The sequence below is a fragment of the Chelon labrosus genome (genome assembly GCF_963514085.1).
Source record: "Chelon labrosus genome assembly, chromosome: 17".
NCBI lineage: Eukaryota > Metazoa > Chordata > Actinopteri > Mugiliformes > Mugilidae > Chelon > Chelon labrosus.
This window is the reverse complement of record NC_140350.1, coordinates 1,603,658-1,627,584: the sequence shown is the minus strand read 5'-3', so window position 1 is coordinate 1,627,584 and position 23,927 is coordinate 1,603,658. Positions and strand designations below refer to the sequence as shown.

General features: G+C 41.6%; 1 protein-coding gene across 2 annotated transcripts; it reads left to right on the top strand.

Annotated features, from left to right (window-relative positions):
- The first annotated feature begins 869 nt into the window (after nucleotides 1-869).
- On the top strand, nucleotides 870-20,821 carry cxxc5a (CXXC finger protein 5a). 2 transcript variants are annotated; one of them, XM_084564140.1, is made up of 3 exons: nucleotides 870-1,096; nucleotides 9,146-10,146; nucleotides 19,766-20,821. In XM_084564140.1, the coding sequence occupies exons 2-3, from the start codon at nucleotides 9,352-9,354 to the stop codon at nucleotides 19,805-19,807; spliced, it is 837 nt and encodes a 278-aa protein (XP_084420266.1). In that variant the 5' UTR covers nucleotides 870-1,096; nucleotides 9,146-9,351; the 3' UTR covers nucleotides 19,808-20,821. The 2 variants fall into 2 exon arrangements, with proteins under 2 accessions (XP_084420266.1, XP_084420265.1); XM_084564139.1 differs by having other exon boundaries at nucleotides 19,763-20,821.
- Nucleotides 20,822-23,927: the final 3,106 nt, after the last annotated feature.

The following is a 23,927-nucleotide window of genomic DNA, read 5'->3' as shown; positions in this document are numbered from 1 at the left end:
TCCTTTCTCTTGCTCTTTCTCTCGCTCCCTCTCTTCAGCTGCCGCGATATTTTCCAGCTCTGGAGCCTCAACCGCACAGCTCGATCGATTCGCATTGATTGTCCCTGACGAGCTGCTCCACTTTCTAGCCAATGTCAGCCAGTCTGCGATCGGGAAGGAGAGAAATGAAGGAAAATCTCTGCCGCCCTGGCGGTGTCATTTCCACACACTTGGGTTGGCCGCCTGCCAACAGACAGGACAGTCGAAAGAGGTGGAGTGGACTCCGGAGCTGAGCGAGAGGAGGAGCCGGCAGAGATGAGGCTGATATCTGTCAGCTTTTCATAACCCCTGCTCTCCAAATGAACCGACGGGTGAACTGAGTTCATCCACGTTTACTCTCCGCCGCACTGCGTCCCACTTCCCAAAGATCCCATGTGTTATATAAACGCACACAGATAGCTACATGCAGCCTTTCAAGTCAAAACACAGGCAGTTTGTGTCGCGTAAACAAGCATTATAATAAATAGTATAATATATTAATAACTTGTAATATCACTCATGTGGTATCACAATTTCATGGTATCATCCAAAGGCACTGCCAGTAATCAGGCAGGTAGTGAACCTATATATATTTTCTCTCAGTCCATATTTTATTTTGAAGGAGCAGGTCTGAGCCCAGCTGTCCTGACATCAGACTGAACCGTGCTCTCGGTTTGTTATCGCCTCAGCGGAAACGCGCACGCCACAGAAAAAGTCCAGTTCGGTTTTTCCGCGAAGCTCCAAAAATCTATGAAATGTGTTTGCATGTTCCTCTCTGCAAGCGGGGATGTAGAGGTGGGATTGCAAGGACCGAGAAAGCTCGGGGAACCCACGCGTTCAGCCTCTGAGAAAGTACGCTTTACCAGACAAATAACTGACGGTGATCTTTTTTTCTTTTTCTTTTCACATTTGTCATTAACAGACAGGCAACTCTGTAGGATTGTGTGGTTCGGGGAAGAAGCTTTTTTCTCCCCCTGCCCCTTTCTTTTTTTTTTTTTTTGTCACCATTCTGCACGGCAGGCTGAGAAACGGACCGCTCGGACTGTGGGAGCCCTCCCCTCTTCTCGGATCTGCTTTGGTAGGTGCGAATAAAAACGGGCCCGTGTTTGCAAATATGCAGATACATGGAAGAGGAGGGAGGAGGGGTTGGATGGGGGGGGACATACTTTGTTGAAGTCTGCCGAAAGTTGGGATGTCATCTTCTTATAGGATCAAGTTATAGCGGGGTGAACCAGGGTGCTTCTGTACGCTGAAATGTGCGACTGCGGACCATATGTTGGTATCGCATATAGGCAACTGTTCTCGTAGATAGTCCAGACAAAAAGACAGCTATTTTCATCTACTGACTCTTAAAATCACATATTGATCCGCCGATGACGGGACATTGACGCTTTAGCATCGTGCGAGAATAACCGATGCAGTTTATAAGCTGCTCTCAGAATTTAAAGAACAATCTTCATTTGTCTTTATTTAATAACGGATCGGCGCACCAAGTCCGATGGTTTATTGTAAATCAGCTGTTAATGGTGCGCGCTAAACTTGGCGCTTCCATAATGACATAAGACAGAGCCTCTTTCTTTTCCCCTTTAACTGAAACTTTTATTTACCTATTGCTAACAGATATTGAACTGATTCTACACTCACATAATTTAAATGATTTAAGATTGATTTAAGGTGTTTTTTTAGTCACATGTTCTTTTAATCGCTCTTAATATCGTTTCTTTCTCCACCATTAGAAAGTTCCCAGGTAGCTTTCATCGCGCTACCCATTTTACAGCCAACCCCCTCCCCTGCAATCCGCCACCGGTAACGCAGCTCCAAGTGCTCCATATGTTTGTGAATAATTTGGAGCCACAATGTGCGCGGTGTGGTTGTATTTTCCCTCCATAACTTTATGGGTGCATAGCCTAATTAGGGAGAATAAGACGCAGCAGGTTATGGACAATGGATGAAGCCTTGAGTCTAATTATTGTCACCAGGCTTTCTAACTTACTCTGCGTTTGTGCGTGCGTCCGTGTGCACGAGTCAGTCGATGGGAGGTGGGAGGAACGGAGAATGTGCTGCTCGGCGTAGACAGTACAGGGTCCGCAGACAATTGAAGAGGGGGGAGAGAGAGGGAGAGAGAGAGAGAGAGAGGTGTGTGTGTGTGTTGGGGGGGGGGGGGGGGGGACTACGTTTTGCATCGTCTGAACTAATGCATTAAGTCTCCCCTAGTCTCTAGAGGTGTAGTCAGGTGCTCCGGAGTTTGTGACGGATTCAAGAGATTCATAACCATGCCGGAAATCAGACAACATGTTTTCCCCACCTCCATTAAAAAAAATAAAAAAAAGATGACTGCGATAACCTGGCACCTGCGCATGCACTGACGTCAGTGAGGGAAAGTTATTCAAGTGTTCAGACCTATCCTGCCCAGAAATGGACACATGCACTAGATGGTTTAATGCAGGATCAGTGAGAAATGTTTTGTCAAATTTTACACAACTGATGCCCAACTAGTCTGAAAGAGGGCACGTGATCTATGATTTCAGGATATTAAACGCGAGAGTCGTGCGGAGTAATACACGTGGTACCAAATCCCAGATTCATCTTGGCTATTCTGATGTTTAGAAAACAAAGGGAGAGATAAACACATATTGGTCCAAGGATGCATTTCTCCTTATTGATCAAACTAGAAGACTAAACCATTCATGCATCAGTCAGCTGTCACACACTTGCATTAAGATACGAAATTGGCGGTCCGATCACGTAAAAGACAGGTGTGAACACCCTCATGATGGATTGAGATCGCATTTGAGAGATCCGATCTCTGACCACATTTGGATGTGGTCTGGGTCGTATGTGTCTGCATTCTTTTGGTAGTGTGAACGCAATGCGTCCTGAGTCACATTAAAGATTCTATACTCAACAGGGGTGCCCCTGCATCAGTTGAGTTTTGCCTCATTCGTTTGATAAAACACATACATAATATCTGGACTATCCAATTGCAAGTTATGTACGTGTGTTCAGACCTGGCATTAACATGCGTCTCCAGATCCGATCTCAGTTTCGCGCTCTGGGCGCAATATTTTAACAGCTACTGTCTCTAGTGGATCTCTACCGCTGCGGCCAGAACAGGGATCAGCGCTGTTTTGTGTGTGTCATGACTTAAGCACACACGTTAAGTTAGTATTTATTGATCTCCACACTGATATTAGTTAGACCTGCACAAACCTCAGATTATAACTCCAACCCTCGAAGTTTCCATACGCACCGTAATCCCCTGTAATAAAGGTAAATAAAGACATGGTGGTTGAGGAAAAACTTAACCACACGCGGCTCCTTATACTTCAACATGACCGCATCAGTATTTAACACAGCCTCACATTCGTGTACTCATGTTAAATACTTTTATTTCTAAATTCTTACTTAGATTTATTTTTTAGTTAGTTGACATCTACATGGACATAATACTATAAAGGCTCTCATTACCAATGAACAGACATCACTTATAATAGCGGTCGTATGTTTTTTTTTTTTCTAAATCAATGAGGCAAAACTCCGCTGACGCAGGAGCACCCCTGTTGAGTATAGGCAGTCTTTAATGCGACCCAGAACGCATTGCGTTCACACTACCAAAGGAATGTGGACGCATGCGACCCAGACGACCTCCACATTTGACCAGATAACATTGGCCGAAATTGAAACTTTTTTGGATCCTTGCACAGCATCTGCTACAAAATCAAAGAAATCAGATTAAAAATGTCTATTTAGTGTAAGGAGCCAGTTTCAAGTTATAACAAGCTGACATGTGTGAACGTAAAACGAACAGTTCATGTCCTATCGGGCATCACAGCGCTGACAACAATAAACAGTGGCATGGTTGTTAGGAAGCACTCATCCCTTTTCAGTGCAGTGAATGTCAGCGCTACTAAAGCTGAAATTAACATGATTCACAGTTAATTTCAGTGTTTTTCCAAACTAACTTATTTTTTTTTAATGCGACATTCATAGCCCAAACCTCTGGCATTTATGTGGGCCTTTCAATGATTTTAGAGAGCTTTGACACAGTGTTATGACCAACTTTGTATTGGGTGTGAAAATACAAAGCTGCAGTACAATACATTGCACATTTGTGCAATATGGCCTAAAAGAAGTTGTTTAGAATTTTTTGGAAATATGCTTATTTCTTTTCTTACCAAGAGCAATGAAAAGATTAGTAAATCACATGTCTATTAGTCATCCGCCTCTCGCCCCATGACAGCTGGGATAGGCTCCAGCAGACCCCCGCGACCCTTAACAGGAATAAGCGGGTACAGAAGATGAATGAATGAATGAACATGTCTATTAGTATAAGTAAGTAGTTAGTTCTAAAAAGTCAATTTGTCACTTTATTGATGGTTTATATGTCTTGATCATCGCCTGTAACTTTATGAACCGCTGCCTGGCAACAGCAATTTGTTGTGTTTTACAGCAAATAGGATTATAACGTGTTAATTAGTGAGGTTAAGATGTGTCAGCAGGTGACAGGCTAGTCTTTATGCCAACCTAACCACCCCTTGACCCTCATATTTAGCACACAGACATGAGAGTGATATCAATATTCTCTCAGCAAAAAAAAAAAAGCAAATGCACTTATTTCATGATATATTTAATTTGGCTGTCTAACTCAGGTCACTGATACTGAGCTGCAAGTTTAATGCAAATTATTAGATATAAATAAGAAAAAAACTTTATTTGTCCCACAATGGGGAAATTGCAGAAACAAAACAAACCTATACCAGGCCGGTGGGGAAATATTCTCAGTCAGCACGGTCAAGCAGTAGCAAATAGCAAAAACAGAATTTCTCCTTGCAGTATTGCACAGAGCAGAAAATCTGGATAAATACACCAAATCTGAGCCTTATCTGGGTGGAAAACTGTGTGAATTGTGAACACACGCTCATGTATGAGCTATTAATTAATCCAAATCAACCTTTACACTAATTAATACCCATATACCATCACATTATGTGACATTATGCAACAGTATGAAAGTTCAAATCAGCAGATCAGAAGCCTTTGAGAGTGTGCACAGAATGAGCTGACATCTGATGTAACAAAACAGGCTGCTGTCAAGATTTTCACCGGTTGTCTTTATTTAATGTTCAACATTTATAACCGCGTGTTACTTCTCCAACCTAGTCAGAACTGAAGAACATATAAAACAATATTGATCATTTTACTTTCCTTAAAGTGACAAAAAACATTAAAGATCAGGACCAGTTTAGTCTGTAATGATGACCAAGCATCAAAGAAACTGTTCAAAAAATCACGCTATTACACAGTTGTCCTGCTGCAGTTTGAATTTACTTTACCAAGAGGCCACCAATTATTTTGCGGGTGCTTTGATTGCAGGTTCTCGGGATGCACCAGTGCACCACAATCTCCAGCTGAGCCCGCTGGTCAATCTGAAAAAGGCGCGTTGGACCGCATTGATCATGTGGACCATTTATATCCAGATCTTCATCCCTGCCCACTAATCCCGTGCAACATGTTGTGTGCAGATAGGTTGACAAGAAAAGCTCGGGGAAATATCAGAAGACAGCTGATGGTTACTCTTATTTGAATGCTGGAGCAGCTTGAGGTGGGAGAAATGTGGCTCTTGTCAGGTTTAATATGCGACTACTAATTACAGCGCTCTTGTGGGCCAATTCACAGAAACCTGTGGTTTAAGGCTTTAATATGAACCACTGCATTAAGTCTGCAACATCACAGTGAGATTGAGTGAACATGCTTAAACAAGAAAACAGCACCAGTTATCTGGCTTCAGGAGAATGACATCGTCGCTCTAAGTAGAAGACGGTTCACATGAGGACAGTCAACCTTTTCTGTAAATGATGTGGTAAGGGATTGCAAAGCGCAGAAAGTGGAGGAGGGTGATGAGGCAAAGGCTGTATGGCATGTTTAGAGTTCATGATGATGGAAGGAGTGTGACTGCTAGGGTAGTGATTTGGAAGGCAGATGCAAAACACACAGCAGAGGAGAATGAGCGTGAGGTGGATATCACCTGCTTTCATTTCTGCTGTGTGGTATGTATTGAGATTTTGCACATTTGTAAAACAACAAGACATCTTTTACAAAAGTGTCTGCATAACAGTTTTAGTAATAAATAATGTGTTTTATCTTAGGGCAGCTGTTTTCCATTATGCTTTAATTCTGCTTCTATGACTTCGCATTTTGCTGATTATTCTTCCATAAATTTACATCATTTAACAATAAAACTGTGAAGGGAAAATTGATAGCTCATGCTTGTCAAACTGATGGTTTGGCTAAATAAATAAAACCAAAAATCACAGCCGTTTGTCATATAATCAATATTTTACTGAAGAAACAAGTGTGCCACTGCATTATCGTCATGATGTAGGTGTTGGGGCTGACGCAAAGCGAGTCAGAAATATCCCTGAGAAACTGTGGTGGAAATATGTCATTTTTACTTGACAGATTTTTTTTTAACAGCGTCATCAGCAGGCCAGCTGTTGGAGGCGGGCAGGATAATGGTGGCCCAGGTGAATGTTTACAGCCGATCGAAGTCGTATTTTTTAAACAGTTTTTCGTGAGCTGCGATTGTCAACTCTGTCACTTTTTGTCTGACTTGAGATCTCATTCATTGTAACTGCATTGCGCATTGTTGAAGCACTCAGATGAGCAGGATATTATCTTAGGCTGTGATTAAAGAAACGTTTTTATTCTACAAGTTGCTATTCAGATTTAGTTTTCCTAATGTCACTTAAGTTCAGTTGAGACCAATATTAAATTCTCACTGAAAGATCCATGACTGGCCGCTAAAAAATTTTTTTTGGTTCACCATTCCATAAAACCACAAACCTCCCGTGTATCACTCTGATGATTTCCAGTGCTGTTCACACACAACTGAGCAGAGATGCTGTTACATGCTTTTGGGAAACCGGACCCTGGTCAGTGCTGTAGTGGGAGAATCTGAAACTATGGGGCTGAGGGGCTGCAGAGCTGGCTCTGGTTCGCTGGCGCCACATCCCCCTGAGCTGGTGAGAATGTGGGGGCTGTGCTCTTGCCTTTGAAGCTTTACCTCCCACTAATTCTGGCCTTCCAATTTCCACACACTGCAGAGACCCCCCCCCCCCCCCCCAACCCCCATCCTCTTCCCCTCCCTTTCCCTTTGTTTCCCTTATAAGGACTTGCCCGGCCATTTCCTCAGCTTTTCTGTGGGAGGTGGTGTGCTTGTTTGTGAACACGGACAGGTCAGGAGAGTAGTAGCATAGTTTTTCTTTTCAAAGCAGTCGCGGGGATCTAAACGCCACTAGACACATCTCCATCCACTCAGGAGTCTACTGCCACCATCCCAATGAACCCTCCTCAAATCCCTCACCACTCCATGTTGCCAAATATTATTCCTCCACAGGGTTAGTCTTAAAAACTTAAGAAAAGGAAGGAAAATACAACTGACAGACAAACTAAAAGAATGACAGTAAATCAAATTTCTAGGCTTTTGTCCAGATTTTTAGCAGCTTCACAGAGTGCTATGTGAGAAGGGACACATATTTATTTTCTCTCATATTGTATTATACAGTCAGATCAATGAGAATGTAATTGTTTGTCAATAAATGCCACATTTTCTTATGTGACTAAACTGCAGTCAGGTCAATACAACTTATTTGCATTCATGCCATATCTGGTTAGTCTCAAAAGGGAGTTCTACTGGTTGAAATGAGAAATCACAGAGAGATTCACGAATGACGAACGTAAAAGTATAAAATAATGACAAATCACAACTGGGTTGCATCTACTATACTATAGCCCTTCGTACACAAAATATTGATTGGTCAAATAGGTCTATAAAATTTTACCTTGGCACCGTTTGAACTTGGATGTGGAATTTTATTCTGTCATTGTATTGGATGGTTTTACATGACTTTTAAATCTGCCTGTTTCATGATGTTTCATTCGACTACACAGTGGGGAAAGCGCAGGTGTATTAATGTTTGGATAATGGATGGCTCAGTTCCATTAGGTGTCTCGGTAAGCTATGACAGTGAAACAACATGCACAAAAGCAGAATCCCACCCAGCCACAATGTAGCCGTCATTATTACACCTGTGCTTTCCCTACTGTCACAACTCTAAAGGCTGCTGTGCGAAAGGTTTACCGGTTTTTCCAACAGTGACTGCAAATATTGCATTTGTTTGTGAAAATTCTGTCCATAAAATCTCTTACGTTAGCTTGAAATACAAATGCATATGCATATATGTATCTGGAGACCTAATAGTCTATGAAGTCACAAGTACCGCTTAGTTAAGCCATGTTTATCTCCAGTAAAACTTTAAATTTATTTAGACTTTCAGTTTTAAGTCATTTTTTTATATATATGATCATTTACATTATTTGTTAAACTCATTACATTGGTAGCTATGAGCATCACTAACTCAAAATTAGCATCAAAATGAGTGTGCTAACTAGCTACAGGTATTGAAAGAGTAGGCAAACTGAATTTTCATTTCCAGATTTAATTGATTTGTTTACATAATTTTACACTATTAGACAGACCCAGGATGTTGGATTTGTCTGCTAATTTAGGGACTGATCTTGTTTGTTAGTTTCCTCCAGGCGTCATAACTTAATATCTTCAAAGTGCCTATTTACATGCAGCTTATAAAATTATAACCGTAACACAAAGTGATCATTTAAAAGTCACCCAAATCTGCAGCTCTCCTTGACGTAGTGGAGGTTTCTATCAAGCTTCCGCTCACTGTCTTGCAGTCTCGTCTGTAGTGTCACTCTATGGCTTCATTCTTCGTATGCTGATGATGTCAATTTCGGCCACACAAAGCAGCTGTTTAGCAAAAACTCTCATCGTACACCACCCGCTCAGCACCAGATGGCAGGGAAACACACTTGGCGACGAGCTGGTGAACAGTGGAGAAAAACACTGAGGGAATAGTGGGCTTACGCTCGCCAGGTAACCAGACACATGAGCAAATGATCCTAGTGCTGCAGTGGAAAATAAATTGTTGGTCAACAAATGGCTCCTAAACTGCCAAAATAAATAAGTTATGGTACTTGATTTAGTTTTTATTTGTGTTTTGGTGAAGTGATCATTAATATGTAATATACACACTTCTCTCCCTGTGTTAAGTTTCCAGATGGCCCATGGAAGACTGTGGATGAGGGCTGAGTTGTAGTGGGGGCAGAAGGCTTCGGGGCCTGCCTGTCGTCGACTGGCTGATTGGTCCAGAGAGGTGAGGTACCACTCTCACCGGGCCACGGAACGGACCGAGAAAAGGTCCCACCCGGCTCCCCTTTCCACCCTCACCCCCAACCCAGGCACGTACGCACTGGACCATGTCTAGCGGGCTGTCGGAGGGGGGCCAGACAGAGGACCTGGAGCGGAGTAGCTGCAAACAGGACTCTCCTGTTATAGAGCGCAGGAACCGCAGTGGCATCATCAGTGAGCCCCTCAGTAAGAGCCTTAAGAACTCCCGTACCCTCTCCCAGTATACAGCAGTCTCCTCTGCAACCACCAATGGACACACAGACAATAGCGAGACTAAGAGCCACTCGGCCAAGCCTCAGCCACCCCCGCAGCCGCAGCCCACTGTCTCCGCACTGACAGCAGCCAAGTTGGACCGAACCCTAGAGCAGGTTCTGGAAGGACAGAATGGCCTGCTGCACTTTGCTCAGGCAGCAGCACTGTTAAAGCGAGCCGGTATGGAGCACATGCTCCTGCCTGGGGGCATGGGAGTGGGAGTTGGCGTTGGAGACGCAGGCTCGGGGGCTAGCGACTTGGAGGGTACGTCTGTCACGGACGCCGTAGGTGGTCCTGTTGACTTCCCATATGGAGTAGGGGGTGGCTTCCCTTTCAACCCGGGGCTTTTCATCATGACGCCGGCTGGAGTGTTTCTGGCGGACAGCGCACTACACATGGCTGGCCTGGCCGAGTACCCAGCGCAGAGCGAGCTGGCCTCTGCTATCAACTCCGGTAAAAAGAAGCGAAAACGTTGCGGAATGTGCCCACCTTGCCGGCGGCGGATTAACTGCGAGCAATGCAGCAGCTGCCGGAATCGCAAAACAGGCCACCAGATCTGCAAGTTTCGCAAATGTGAGGAACTGAAGAAGAAGCCCTCTGCTGCTCTGGAGGTAAGAGGGTGGTGTTTATGAAGTGCCATTGCTTTGGGGTTCAGCTCTAAACACTGACTTTTATGTGTCTAAGTGAGAAACTAGTTGCACATTTATAATAACAGTATCTAACATTTGGAGTTCATCCACAGCAAAGAACTACAAAATTATTTAAAAAATACCAGAGAGAGAGGCAGACGTAACGAACAAATTTCAAATTCACGGTTCACGATTCACGATTCAGATTCATAGTACAAAGAATGTATTTTGGCTCATACCTGAATGTCCTTTACCTTTACGGAAAGTAGTACAGGAAGGCTTTTTAGTGGGGTGATTGCTCCGCATGCCGGAAAATGACAGGTGGTGAAGAGTGTGGTGGGTATGTGCAGGGTAAGCTTGCGCCATGGGTTCTCTTTAATCTATCCACCATAACCACACAAGCACCCACATCTTTCAACTGGAAGGCTGATTCACCAGCTAAAATGCAAACAAATTGTTTGTGTTTTTTTTAAAACGAGCTACACAATGTAGTTCCCTTCACTGGAGCATTTTCAGTTTGATCATGCTTAAATCTGCCTTGTGCTTGCTTATGCAAAGATTTTAACTGCAAGGAAATGTAAATAAAGCTGTGTGTGTGTGTGCGGGCAGAGTGGCAGTAATTGTGAATATGTGTACAGTATGTGTTTGTGTGTAAGTATACATGTGTGGTTATGTTAGTGTGTGTGTGTGTGTGTGTGTGTGTGTGTGTGGATGTAACAAGGTCCATCTGGCCACAGAACTGTCATCTGTAGCACCAGGTGTCAGTGTGGCCCATGTGCCCCCCTTTTGCTGCCGCTGTCCTTCTCTCCTGTGACAGTCCTGCTCATCTAAATGGCCCTCCAAACTTCCTGTCCGTTGTGTCCATCACGCTCAGTGGCCTAACTAACCCCGGGTGCAGTGACAGAACGGCCAATCATGAAATCAATCTCAACAGATGTTCCATCTCAAAGGAAATAAACTTTTGCGATCAATGGATAATAGTGTCACTAACTATATAGATATGTGACTGCCTGAACATGAACCAGTGGAGAGGCGGCTGGTCTAATTGACCCAAACTGGATCTGTTCTTCAAACGGCTAATGGCTTTACTTATTTTTCTCTTTCTGATGCTGATTGAGGGTGACAGCTTGGCCTCTTGCTCGCAGGCTGAAAGGTTGGTTGTTCAATCCCAATGTCCTGACTTTGGTCATCCACAATGAGATGCTTCTCAAACGGATAGTTCGCTTATTGGAGAACTCTGAGTAATGGAACCTTTTATATTCAGACTTGTAAGCTTTAGTGGCAAGTTAGTTTAGTTAAGATTAATTAATGAAGGTTAATGGAGCTCTTTAAAAATGTACTATTGGCTGGGTAACTCTGTCTTTACAGTCAGTTAAACAACAAACATGATTAAACATATATCTTAACAAGCAATACAAATAATTGTTCCAAGTATTTTTAGCCTATTCATTACAAGTCATGTATTAAGTATATGTGATTTGTGCGCCATTTTTCAAAACCTACTGTGTTTAAAATGTGTATCTAAGCATCCAGCTTGTCCTGACAACAAAAAGGAGCTCAGCAAAGGCCCTAAGTGCCAAATCAATTACATACAAAACACAGATTTGTCTGAAGCAAAAGAAGTCAGGTGTCTTTTTTTCTTGTCCACACTGGACAAGAGTAGTACCCGAGTAGTTCGGGGTGGATGGTCAACAAAACGTCTGGACTTTAACACATACTGTGTTAAAGTCCAAGTTGTTGTTTTTTTTGTTTAGTTTTTGCCCCCTAAAACAACCAAACCTTAGCCACAGTGTTCTCCTACAATAAATGATTTACACTGTATATACAGTATTTAATTGCTATTTGTATTTTTTCAAATTCCACAATGTTGCCCTGCCAAAAAGTGTGTCAGATCAGAAAATCCTTGTTTGTTGTTCTAACAGGTACTATATATTGTAATTTCATTTGGAGTTCTTAGTGCCGATGTCTTAATAGCAATTCTTTTGGCAGTTGTTTTAATACTGTACTTAATACAATCATCACACAATTATATTGTGTAAAAGGGAAGGATTCATAACCTGGTCTTCCCATGCCCACTGTAATTTTTAAAAAAATACTTTCTTTAATTCTGAGAATCAAACTGATATATGTGGGGCATTTTTTTCCAGTATTGTATTGCTCAGTTGCAAATTGATGAGACTATTCATTTGTCTCTGATGACTCACCACAGTGGTGAAATGTGTCACCATTGTTGGATGTAGGTGGTACGACTCAATGTGAATATGTGAAACAGAAAGGAATTTATTTTTAATTTATGATTTATGATTGATGTTGTCATAGCAGGTAGCCTGAAACCAGTTGTTCACATCCGTGACACCAAACCCAAGGGCTCTTGAATATTCATGAGCGTTAATGTTGGCACAGGCTATCCGGGTGCTTGTAAGGTCATAGCCTGCTCATATGAAAGAAACTCCGGGATAAACCTGCCAAGCCTCAGAGCATAATAGCAGTCTGATTATTGACTTTAGTAATTGTATGCCCTGTAATTACCCGGCACATTTCTATTTATTTTTTTTTTTACCCCTCACATCTGAGAATGTCCTCCCTAATTTATCTAATGAGTCTGTCAAGCAATTTCCTCTGTTTCAGACCACAAGTGAGAAGGCTAATCATATTGCAACTTAGTTTAACATGTTAGGCAGTGTAACAATAGAGTAGTGATTATAGTTAAAGGATAATACCAATGCTTTATTTTCTTTGTTCCTTCATAGTGTCAGCACAAAACCAGTATAGCAGACATTAAGAAGAAGAATGAAAAAAAAAAAAACGCTTTTAGCAGTAAACACTGCCTGAAAGTATATTTAACATCAGAGAAAACTTAAAGTTTCATAATTAATTAATTCATCTTCTGTAACTGCTAGTTCCTGTGAAGGGTTGCAGAGGGTGCTGAAGCCTATCCCAGCTGTCATTGGGCGAAAGGCGGGGTACACCCTGGACAGGGCGCCAGTCTAACGCAGGGCTAACACACAGAGAGATAGACAACCATTCACACTCACATGCACACCTACGGCCAATTTAGAATCACCAATTAACCTAATGAGCACGTCTTTGGACGGTGGGAGGAAACCAGGGTACCCGGAGAGAACCCACGCAGACACAGGGAGAACATGCAAACTCCACACAGAAAGGCCCAGTCGACCCATGGATTCGAACCCGGGACCTTCTTGCTGTGAGGCATCAGTGCTAACCACCTCGCTAAAGTTTCATAATTTTTTATTAAAAAAAGAAATGGAATATATTCAGTAAAAGTTAGTCAGATAAGTTACTGCCAAAGCAGCAGAAAAGATGTAGTTGAGGAGCAGATGAAACGTGGCATTATATTGACAATGATTCAGTGCAGTTTTGGATGTGTAAATGTTTCTGCAATGCTGAAGATACAACTACTGCTCATACACCGACTCTGAAAGCATGAACTCTTAAAGGAAATCTTTATTTTTGTTTCCTGATACTGTTAATTTCACATTAAAAGTTTATATTGAAGGATGGACTTTAAGCAGTTAATCATGAATATATTATGACACAACTGTATAAAATATACCTCAAAAGATGGTCTGTAACTCAACATGAATCAGGTATTCTCAGTGAGACTGAAGTCCAATGAAGAGGTCTGCAACCTGTTACTTCTTTGCCTCAAACATGACTTGACACAGCCACCGTATCAACTTTTTCTCCCTTCTACAGAGCTGTGACAGCAGCACAGCATTTTCAATTTTGACCAGTTTTTTTCTTTGTCTTCACACACTCATACATTACCCATTAGCAGTCTAGCAGCTATCTCTGAAGACTTTGTTATTAAGTCAACAGCTCTTGTTCAGCAGGTGATTAGATCAGAGAATACAGGCTGGGCCGTGCTGTCAGTGTGTGCGCAACGTCACTGGTGCAAGCTAAATGTCAGAGGGTGAGACTCAAGGAGAAAGAGCAGAGAGTCAGCAGTATATCACAAATGTCAGTACTGACTGGATAACATAAGATTGTTGTTTCGTTTTTGACGTAGCTTCTGTAAAGACAGATTTCTGGTTCCTATCAATGGCCTTAATGCATATTCTGGGCGACTTGGGCAGCACCTTTGCCAGAACAGAAGATCCTCTTGGCTCTCATAGTCAACAGTGAATGGTGGTGAGTGGTGGTGAGTGGTGAGTGAGCCTCAGCTGTAGCTCAGACAGCCACTGAGTGTCACATTCCTCTCCAATCAAAGATAGTGTGACACATCTCCTTTTGCTATTATACTTGGTGTGCGGTTTCTAAAGGGGCATGATGTCTTACTTAACGTGCTGGTTTCTCGGGTAGTTCAGACTTCCTTCCGGCACAGTTTCGAGTGAAACTACTGAAAGAAGCACCTTGGCTTTGTTTTACTGCATTTGCATTGAAGGGTTTTTCCCGTGTGTTTGTGCAAGCCTATGAGCGTATACGCGTCAGTACACAAGTGCAGTCCAGCAGCAGTGTGCTTATTTTAAGGGTGTTGACGGTTTCCATTGAAAGCTCATGGCAGCTCAAAGAGGAGCGTAAAATTGGCGAGTGAGGGGGAGTTAGCATGCTGAGGCCTTTGCCACCTCATAGCTCACTGGCTGAAGATGTCTGGATTTATTCTGGGAATGCTACATTTGAGAGAAATAAGTGGGAAGGCAGTTCCTTTCTGCTCTGTGTCTGAATACCCTCCAGTGGTGTCAGTCTCCGAGAAGCTGCTTGGCACAGAAAAAGAAGGAACGTCAGGGTTGGGAAGTTGTAGTGTACCTTGTTTATACTTGAATGTCACTGTACGTACAGGATGGTGGTGGGTGGGTAAAATTTAAAAATATTACAAGATAAGACAAGAGCTCAGTTTTCGTCTACTTATAGAATACAATGTATAGAATTTTTTTCCCGCTGGGACTTGCTTTTCCAGTATCAGACGCTGATATGGGCTTAGTGTACTCCCTCATGGTCTTTCCTGCCTCCCAGATACTGTACACCAGACAGTCAGGACAGTGGAGACTCATACAAACTGACAGGCATGCAGACTGACACAGAGACACATGGATGTGTGGGTAAGTTGCTGGGCAGACATGGAGACAAGTTGGAGTGGACAGGCTGAGGAGGCTAAGGAAGACAGAAGAAGAGAAACGCCACTGAGGCAACCGAAGCGTCATACTGTGGACTGACATTCGTATTTATATGAGTGTCTTTTACAGAGAGACACTGTTATATATTTATTCAAACCGATAATTTGGTTGTTAAAAAAAGTTGACTTCAGGACAGACAGTTGGTGTAACAGCATTTTCATGACTATTTTTCAGTTGTATGGACAAGCGTCATACTAGAATGTCATTTGTATGTTTATTTTGAACAAAGAGTATTAAAATGACCTTTATATGTAACTTAGACATTTAAAAAACTTTGTGTCTTTTGATCTGTGATAACTGGGCATGTGTGTTGTATTATAGTACTGTGTTACTGTAAAACATTAGGATAATCAGCTTTAGTATTTATCACATCTATTATTATTATTATCTGGTACAGTATATTTACAAAATAGATGACCTGATCAATCAGTTCCTCCATTCATTATCTGATTAATTGTAAATTTACACCAATCAGCCACAACATTAAAACCACTGACAGGAGAAGTTGGTAACATTCGCCATCTTGTGACAATGCATTGTTCTGTTGGGAAACTTTTGGACCTGGAATTCATGTGGATGTTGCTACCCACCTAGACCAGACCAGGCATCCCCACCCCATAGCAATGACACTCCTTGATGGCAGCAGCCATCCCCAGCAGGATGCAGCCTGACACAGACACACACACAAAAACACTCAAAAACATGAAGAACAGCACAAGGTGTTGACCTGGCCTCCAAATTCACTAGATACCAAACTGATCAAGTATCTGTGGGATGATCCACAGAGGCCCCTCCCCTCAACCCATATGTCCCAGAGACCTCCAATAACAACATTCTGTTGCCAGACACCACAGGACACCCTCAGAAGGCCCATGTCCATTCTCTGATGAATCACAACTGTTTTGAAAGCAGAATATTATGAAGGTGGTCATAATGTTATGCCCGGTAACTGTATCTAACTATTTGGATAAAATATTTTTTGAAAAACACCCTGAAACAAGTTTAGCTGGACTTGTACAGTTTGTGGAAGATGTTTTGCCACTCATTTAAGTAGCTTCTTCAGTCAAATAGGAACATCTGCAGGTGTTGCTCACCAGTTGTTGATAGGTGACATTGGATGAAAAGTGTTCTGATTCCAGCCTCTCAAATGTGACCGTTTGTTTGTTACGTATTACAGTTAACTTCAGTGTTAGTCAGACAAAACATAAGAAACTTTTTAATAAATATTTCATTGACTAAACAATAATTGAGAAAATAACCAGTATATATTCATTCATTCATCTTCTGTAACCGCTTGTTCCTGTTAAGGGTCACAGGGTGTGCTGGAGCCTATCCCAGCTGTACACCCTGGACAGGTCGCCAGTTTATCGCAGGGCTAACCAGGATATAATTGAAATCAATTATTTGCAGCTGTATTGAATATTCATACCAGTAATGTGGAGATAATCACTAAATAAATTACGTATGAGTTGAACAAATGGATCAGACTGTGAGTGGAATAGACTGTTTTAACAGCAGACATCTTGACTTGTCGTAGCAAAAGCACAGGTGTATTAATGAGGAAGAGTCTCAGCAAGATGTGACGAAAGTAAGACCTCCACTAAGTGGAACCCAGCCGTTATTAATACATCTATGCTTCTCTACTCCGACAAGTCAAAATGTCTGCTGTGAAAAAAAGTGTGTTTGTGTAAGAGATGTATTGCCTGTCAATTATTGTATTTACATATCAATCACAATGGACTCTTGGAAGGCAGAGCAAGAGAACATGTCACCCGTTCAGCCAGACTTTTTATGCCGGCTAGAGGTTGCTGTAGCTTTGATTCAGTAGTTTTGAAGGCTTTTTTTTCTGCTCCTTGTGAACAGCAGACAGTGTTACATCCCACATACTCGAGGTTGAGATGTTTTGTGATCATTGTGTCATTTTTTTTTTCTTTTTGTGGGTGTCCATAAGGGAATCCTGACAATTGTTGATGATAAAGCTGTGAAAACAATAACCACACTGGAGCCCCAGGGCCAAAATTGAATTCATGAAGGCTTAAACTGGCTTACAAGAATATGCATCAGTAACACCTAAGAACTGATGCAACGTACTCTGTACTCTGACAGGCTATTATAAGTGATGGTGGACTGAGCTCATTTAAGAAACGGTTAGTCAGAGGGAAAAAAAAACAAAGGAAAGAAACCCTGGTGTTTTGCTCTAGTTTTGTGGTGTATTACACACAAAATGATTGCGCTACGCTAAGACAAATGTATTCGCCTTGTTGGAAAAAAAAAATCCACATCCATCGATTTTAGTGATTTGGCCACTTCACACCCACAGATCCCATCTGTTTGAACCCTTGCAATCAGTGTTGGTGAAGGAAGGTTTTCTATTCCTAAAATGCCACCATTTTACCATTGATTGCACATGTTTGATAATGAGGAAAAACAGCATTTACAGTTCAATCGAGGGATGTGTTGTTTTTCTTCCCACACACTTTGTATCACCGTCAATCCAGCCCTCACTGGGTTTTTGACTTCTGTGGCAGTGCCAGATGTTGCTGTCCTCTGACTGTCTTCTGAACAGCTGAGTGCTGCAGCAGAAAGGTCATCACAGAGATGGATGAGAGGCTACCGACACTTAACACATAGACTATCAAATCTTGTTAGTGCTATGTTGGCTGTTAACCAGTGGGTTTGTGCATTGTATTAATATACATATGAGCCAAAAATAATTCCAAACAAAACCTGCATCCCTCACACATTTTTGAGAAATTATATTAAATCAAGAGACTGATGTGAATGAAAAACATGGTGATATTCTCTGCGCTGCTGTCAGATTATCCCTGATTGAGTCATTTTAACAAATAAAGCACAGTGTGTGCTATATTTGGTTGAGATCACCAGAATAATTAGACCGTTTAAAGTCTTTTAGCCGAGTACGAATGTTTTATTTTTGTCAGCGGGAGATAACTTTGAAAATGAAAGTAAATGAAACCTGTGGAGTGCGAACCCTGCTGTCACTCAGTTTCATGTCCAGATATGAACAATAGCAGTCAAAAGAACATGGCACTGTTGATTCGAGGGTAGAGGAATGGTTGTAGTGGGCCTGAAATGTAATTAGGGCTGCTATTGTTTTTGGTTGCAAACAAAATTCTCCAAACTAATGGGCTATTTGCCTCCGAGCTGGCTTTGTTGAAAAACTCATAATTTCACTGCAGCTGTGCAAGAGAACTGCGCAACAATATACACAAGTCTGATTATGCTCAGTTTACATATAATGTTTCTCTTGAATTTCATTATAATTTAGATTTTAAAGGTATTTTAAAGTTTTAATTCAAATCTTGTGTGACATTTCTTCTTCCTTTCCAATGACTTTATGTGGATGTGTGTATTTGTGTTTGCACTCACAGTATTTATGATTCCTTATTAAACCCTCTGCTGTTGAGTACTGATGGAAAAGTGAATCTGAATCCAGCCTGTATGAGAATTTTAGTATAACAGTCTCACTGTTTGGTGCGAATTCGGGGGTGTATTGTGAGTGTCAGTTAACGTGCCACTGTGTGTGGAGGTGTGTGACTGTACTTGAATACATATTGGTACGGTGTGAGAGTGTGTGTGGGTGCATAAATGTTTGCCGAGCTTCTCCTGCCTCGCTCCAGGCAGAGCTGGCTAACGGAAGAATCCGTGCTGCAGAATCGAGCTGCACTTTGCAGGACGCCAGCCGTGCTGCGGCTCCAGGGACCCGGGCGGCTCTCTATCTCCTGACTGGCAGGCTGCTGCTGAGCCCTGCAGCTGCATGCATGTGTGTCACTCCCGCTCAGTGCAATCAGACACACAGATAACCTTAGCGAGGGAGGAGTGGGGGACGGAAAGCGGCATCATCGTTGATGGTGTGGGAGAGCGGCGTGCACGGTGGCTAAATAATAAATGTGGCATATTGGGTTTTGTGTGAAGCCAGGGCTGAAGCCTGTGGTGCTGCTGAGGGTAAAGATGTAGAGATTCCTCACACACTGCTCATCTGGGGAGAAAGAGTGGAATAGAAGTAGTGCTGAACTGATTAGCTGTTTAATTGATCGGATGATCGACATTAATCATTTAAGTCATTTGTCAATGAAAATTGCTTCACATCTTTAGGTTTTCTGTGTTTGTCTGTTGTGTAACTGTAATATTGCAATGTTGGTTGAACAAAACAAGCAATCAGAAGTCTACACTGTGGGACTTTTTTATATTTCATTCATTAAGCAGACAGCTAATATCAGCAATCATTAGTTGGAAGTAGTAGTAAATGAAGTAGTCGACAGAAGGAACATTATGCATGCACCTATGTCAAATACAAGCACATTTCTTAGTGTGGTTGTAGATTTGGAATTATGTTAACAATTAAAATTTGGTGGTTCTCATTAACAACTCAAACCTCTTCTCCCCTCTTCTCTTCCTCTTCTCCCCTCTCCTCCCCCCTTGTCTTCTGTTTCTCCAAGAAGGTGATGCTTCCTACAGGAGCGGCGTTCCGGTGGTTCCAGTAGGACTCCTGCTCTCCCTACCCAAAGCTCTGCCATCAAGTGCAATGTCAACTCCTGGATTGTCTCCAGAACAGACACTGGCTAATAAACTAGCAACAAATAAAATTAAACAAACAAACAAAAAAAAATAATAACAAAACAAAAACAAAGCAGAACGTTAAAAAAAAGCAAACAAAAACATTTGGATGATGGATGCACCTACTTATTCCTTGAACCAAAAATGAAGCTTAAAGAAAAGCATCTATGGCAACTTTCATTCCCTTTTCTATGTTTCCATTTTGGTACCTTTTGTCCTTTTCCCAGCGGGTTTTTTCTGTCGCTTAAACATGGAACTGTTCATTGCCAGAAACAACAGAAATGACGGACTGAGTGTGGACAATCAACTAATTTCTGTGTTTGGTGTTAATGTTGTTCATGTGTGGAAAGATACAGTACTTGTGTAGAGAATGTAAATTTACAGCTATATTTTAAAACTAGTGGCTAATGGCAAACATTATTGTAATTCTTCACCATTATGTTACTTAAACCCTCGTCTATTTTATGATTCAGTTTTGTTGGAGAGTATAGTTTCCAGACAGATCGCTGGCTATCCTTTAAAAGACAAGAATGTCATTCAGATTGTGATGCTGTCGATTTCGGATTTAAACTAAGAAATAAAAAGTCACATGATTGGCCAAATCTGCAGAGACTCTTCACTGGGTTGAAGATGCTGATCACCAGAGCCGTCACTACTGTAATATCCTCAATTAGCCGTCCTTTGCATTTTCAAACTTTTTCTTTAGTGAAACTGGCAGCCTTATGTTACTGTGGCCCTACTGAGCATGAGCCAATACTGCTCAGGGCGATAGCACTAAGTGACAGCACTTGCTCTGAGTCTACCCTACTGAACGCACTGAAACAAGATTGCATTTTTTTAAAGAAGTTTGTTTGTTTATTTGTTATATTTTCATGGTTTTGTTATGTTGCTGGGTAGCTACAGCTTTTAAAAATAACAAATCTTTGTATTTGTTTAGAAAATTGGACCGGTTTTGTGAATAAAAAAGGAATGCATGTATTTGTGTCAAATTTACAGTTCTGATGTTTGTCTACTTGTCTATTTGCATGTTTTCTAAAAGAATCTGCTGGTTTGACTGACGAGACAAAATATTAATAATACATTTTCCAACAATTAAGAAAAAAAAAAAAAGTTTTCTTTTATAATTGGAAGGTACATATGAGAAAATTCTGACTCTAGTAGAACTCATTAAAAGTCAATCAGGTGGTGGTATGGATCACCGTGATGTCCTTGGTTTGACTGAGATTTATCCCTCTTACTGCCTATGTAATATCTTCCAAAAGTGGAATGATGGAGCCTTGCTATGCTAAAAATGTAACCAAAATGATTTAAAATATGTTTGAATAAGAACCGCTTTGATTGCAGTGTTTCTTCCAAGTGCATGAAACCTCCTGGAAATTCTCCTAAATGTCATATAGTGATTTTTGCTCTCCTTCAAGACCCCTGTGACATTTATAGTCGGAAAAGACAAGCAGAAATGCAGAAAATCACTGATAGTCGCGGATTACTGAACGGAAGTTCTGTCTCAGGGGTCCTGTGGACGCCTGGATGAAGTGTTTGGGGTTGAATGTGTAATGTATTCATGGACGAAAAGGGAGGGAAGTTTGGATAAAGACATGGATCAGTGAAAGCAGTGCAGATTTAAAAACCTCTCCAAAACGTGGTCAATCTCACACGGATCTTAGCGTAATTACAGATTCTAATGCCTCAGGTCTCTGACACTAGAGAGAATTTCCATTTCCTGCTATGTGATGATTCTCAGTGATTTTTTTTCTATAGCTCCAGAGTCACTCTTTCATTTCTAGGTGGGGAAATAGATGCAGATTTCTGCCACAGCCGAAGTGCAGAGTGTTTTTAATTAGCGAATATCCACGGTGGAAGGCCCAGTAGGTGTGGGCTTGTGTACGGGCGTGTGATCAGCTTGGTGAGCAGAGAGTTGGAGAGCGTAGCTATATTCCCCCCCCCCACCCCCCACCCCCCACCCCCGGTGACAGTGCTGGGCTAGTGCCATCGCCATGGCGATGGGGGGAGTGTGCGCACAAGTGTGTGTGTGTGTGTCTGGGGGTGGTGGCTGAGGCCTTTCATTATTAATGTGCACCGCGGCGTCCTTACCTCCTCTGAGCCCGCACAGCTCACTGCCTGACCTGCCATCCAAGGGAGAGGGAGTGGGGAGGGGGAACTGAGGAGGCAGAGATAAAGAAAGAGAAGTGAGTCTGAGAGAAAGAAAGAGACAGCACTACCCGTGAATAGTGCAGGAGCATGCGAGTGTATAGTGGAAATGCTTTTATTTTACATTTAGAATATCTCAGAATAAGATCTTTAGTTTCAATGTGCAGGTTTCGGGTGTGGTTGCAGGTGACTGTGGCTCCTGTTTGCTGAGGTGTAGCAGCCCATGGGGTCGGGGAGGAGGAGGAGGAGGAGGGGAGGGTGTTATGTGGTGGTTGTCTCCATGCAAAGCGGTGTACGGCTGGTGAGCAGGCCTGTCACACTGGGAAAATCCTGGAATCTTATCACTGCCTCACAGACACTGAGCCACACTGATCTACTCACCCTTGTTGCCAGCAGACATGCCCTTCCCCCATCCAAATGCCCCTGCACAGGCTGGCCCCTTCTCAGCTCAGTCGCCACCTTCTTCGAACGGGGAGATAGCAGGAACTGATGCGGTCCAATTGTTGAGGAGGGAGGAATGCTGCTTGTAAAATGTGACTAACAGGAAGAAAAACAAAGCTTTGCAAGTGAGCACACACTCAGCAGAGGACTGAAGAGCCAGGAGTGAAAGTTGTTTTACCAAATGACCACAATGTGAAAGTCAGTGAGGAGCATAATGTGGTTCTTAAAGTCATTTTTAAGTCTGCATTATTATCCCCAAACAACAATGTTTGAGGAGTTATGATCTGTCACAGTTTCACTGCATGCCCAGAGAGCACATTAATATAAATACAACATGATCAAATTAAAAACTATCTAGGAACATTATCATTTTCTAAAACAGGAACATGGATGAAGAAGTTTGTTTCATTAAGACATAATGTCATTTCTCACAACATGTTCTACAAAGTACTTACAGCAAAAACAAAGTTCATGTGTGACTTAAAGATAATATATTAGCTTACTCCAGATATTGATTGCTAGAAAGAAAAGACAGTTATTCTATGTCAGTTACTGTAACAACAAAGGCAATCAGTTTATCATCTTTGCTGTGTGGCTATGTTTAATTTTAAATATGTTCTTTCTACATATTTAATTACATTACATTTTACTGTAGCTGTAAAGATGGATAGCTATACTACATAGATAGTAATGATAACATGTTCTGTTTATATGTAGTTTATAGCTGTAAATCTGTCAGATCTCAAGTTAAACTATACACTTGTAGTAGAAGTAGTTCCTGTTAAATTCACAATATTGATCATTACTTTTCAACGTCAAAGTGATATTGTACTTTTCCCAGAAGGCTTCACTTGCATCAACACAAGTTTGAAACTTTGAACGAAGCCAGTGGAGTATTGAGTTGACTACTTTTGAAATTGTTGCATTCTCTATTATAAACTGATAACAGGTACAATAAGTGTACCTGTTATCAGGTACCAAAGAAGCATGATGACAGATGTCTTTAATTTTACACAATGCTACTTCATAGACAACCAATAGCTTAAGTGATATTGATAAAATATTTCCCTACTCCTTAAACAGAATTATAATCAGGCAACATTTAGTGATAGAGCGGCGCTTGTATAACATCAGTAAATGTCAGCACTATTTAATTAATTAATTATTTATTTATTTATTTGTCTCACTTGATCTATTTTGTTTTTACAAGTTGCAGGTTGAAAAAGTCTTCCCCAACTACAGTTACTAGAGCTTTGTTAAACCTCTAATTGTAAAGACACAATGGACATTGGAGTGGGACACTCAAAGTTGTTCATGGTTTATTTTAATTTGGAAAGTCTTCAACAGAACAATCTACAGCAGGTACAGTATATATACTTATATAAAAAAGTGCCATATGGCCCACACTTGGACTGTTTGATGCTTGTGGTTAAATGTTCCATTTATTGTTTTGGTTCT

Excerpts from the sequence above, each read along its gene's own strand:
- cxxc5a (XM_084564139.1), top strand. The coding sequence starts at position 9,352 with ATGTCTAGCGGGCTGTCGGAGGGGGGCCAGACAGAGGACCTGGAGCGG. Across the intron at positions 10,147-19,762 it reads AGCCCTCTGCTGCTCTGGAG|AAGGTGATGCTTCCTACAGG; the intron begins GTAAGAGGGTGG and ends TGTTTCTCCAAG.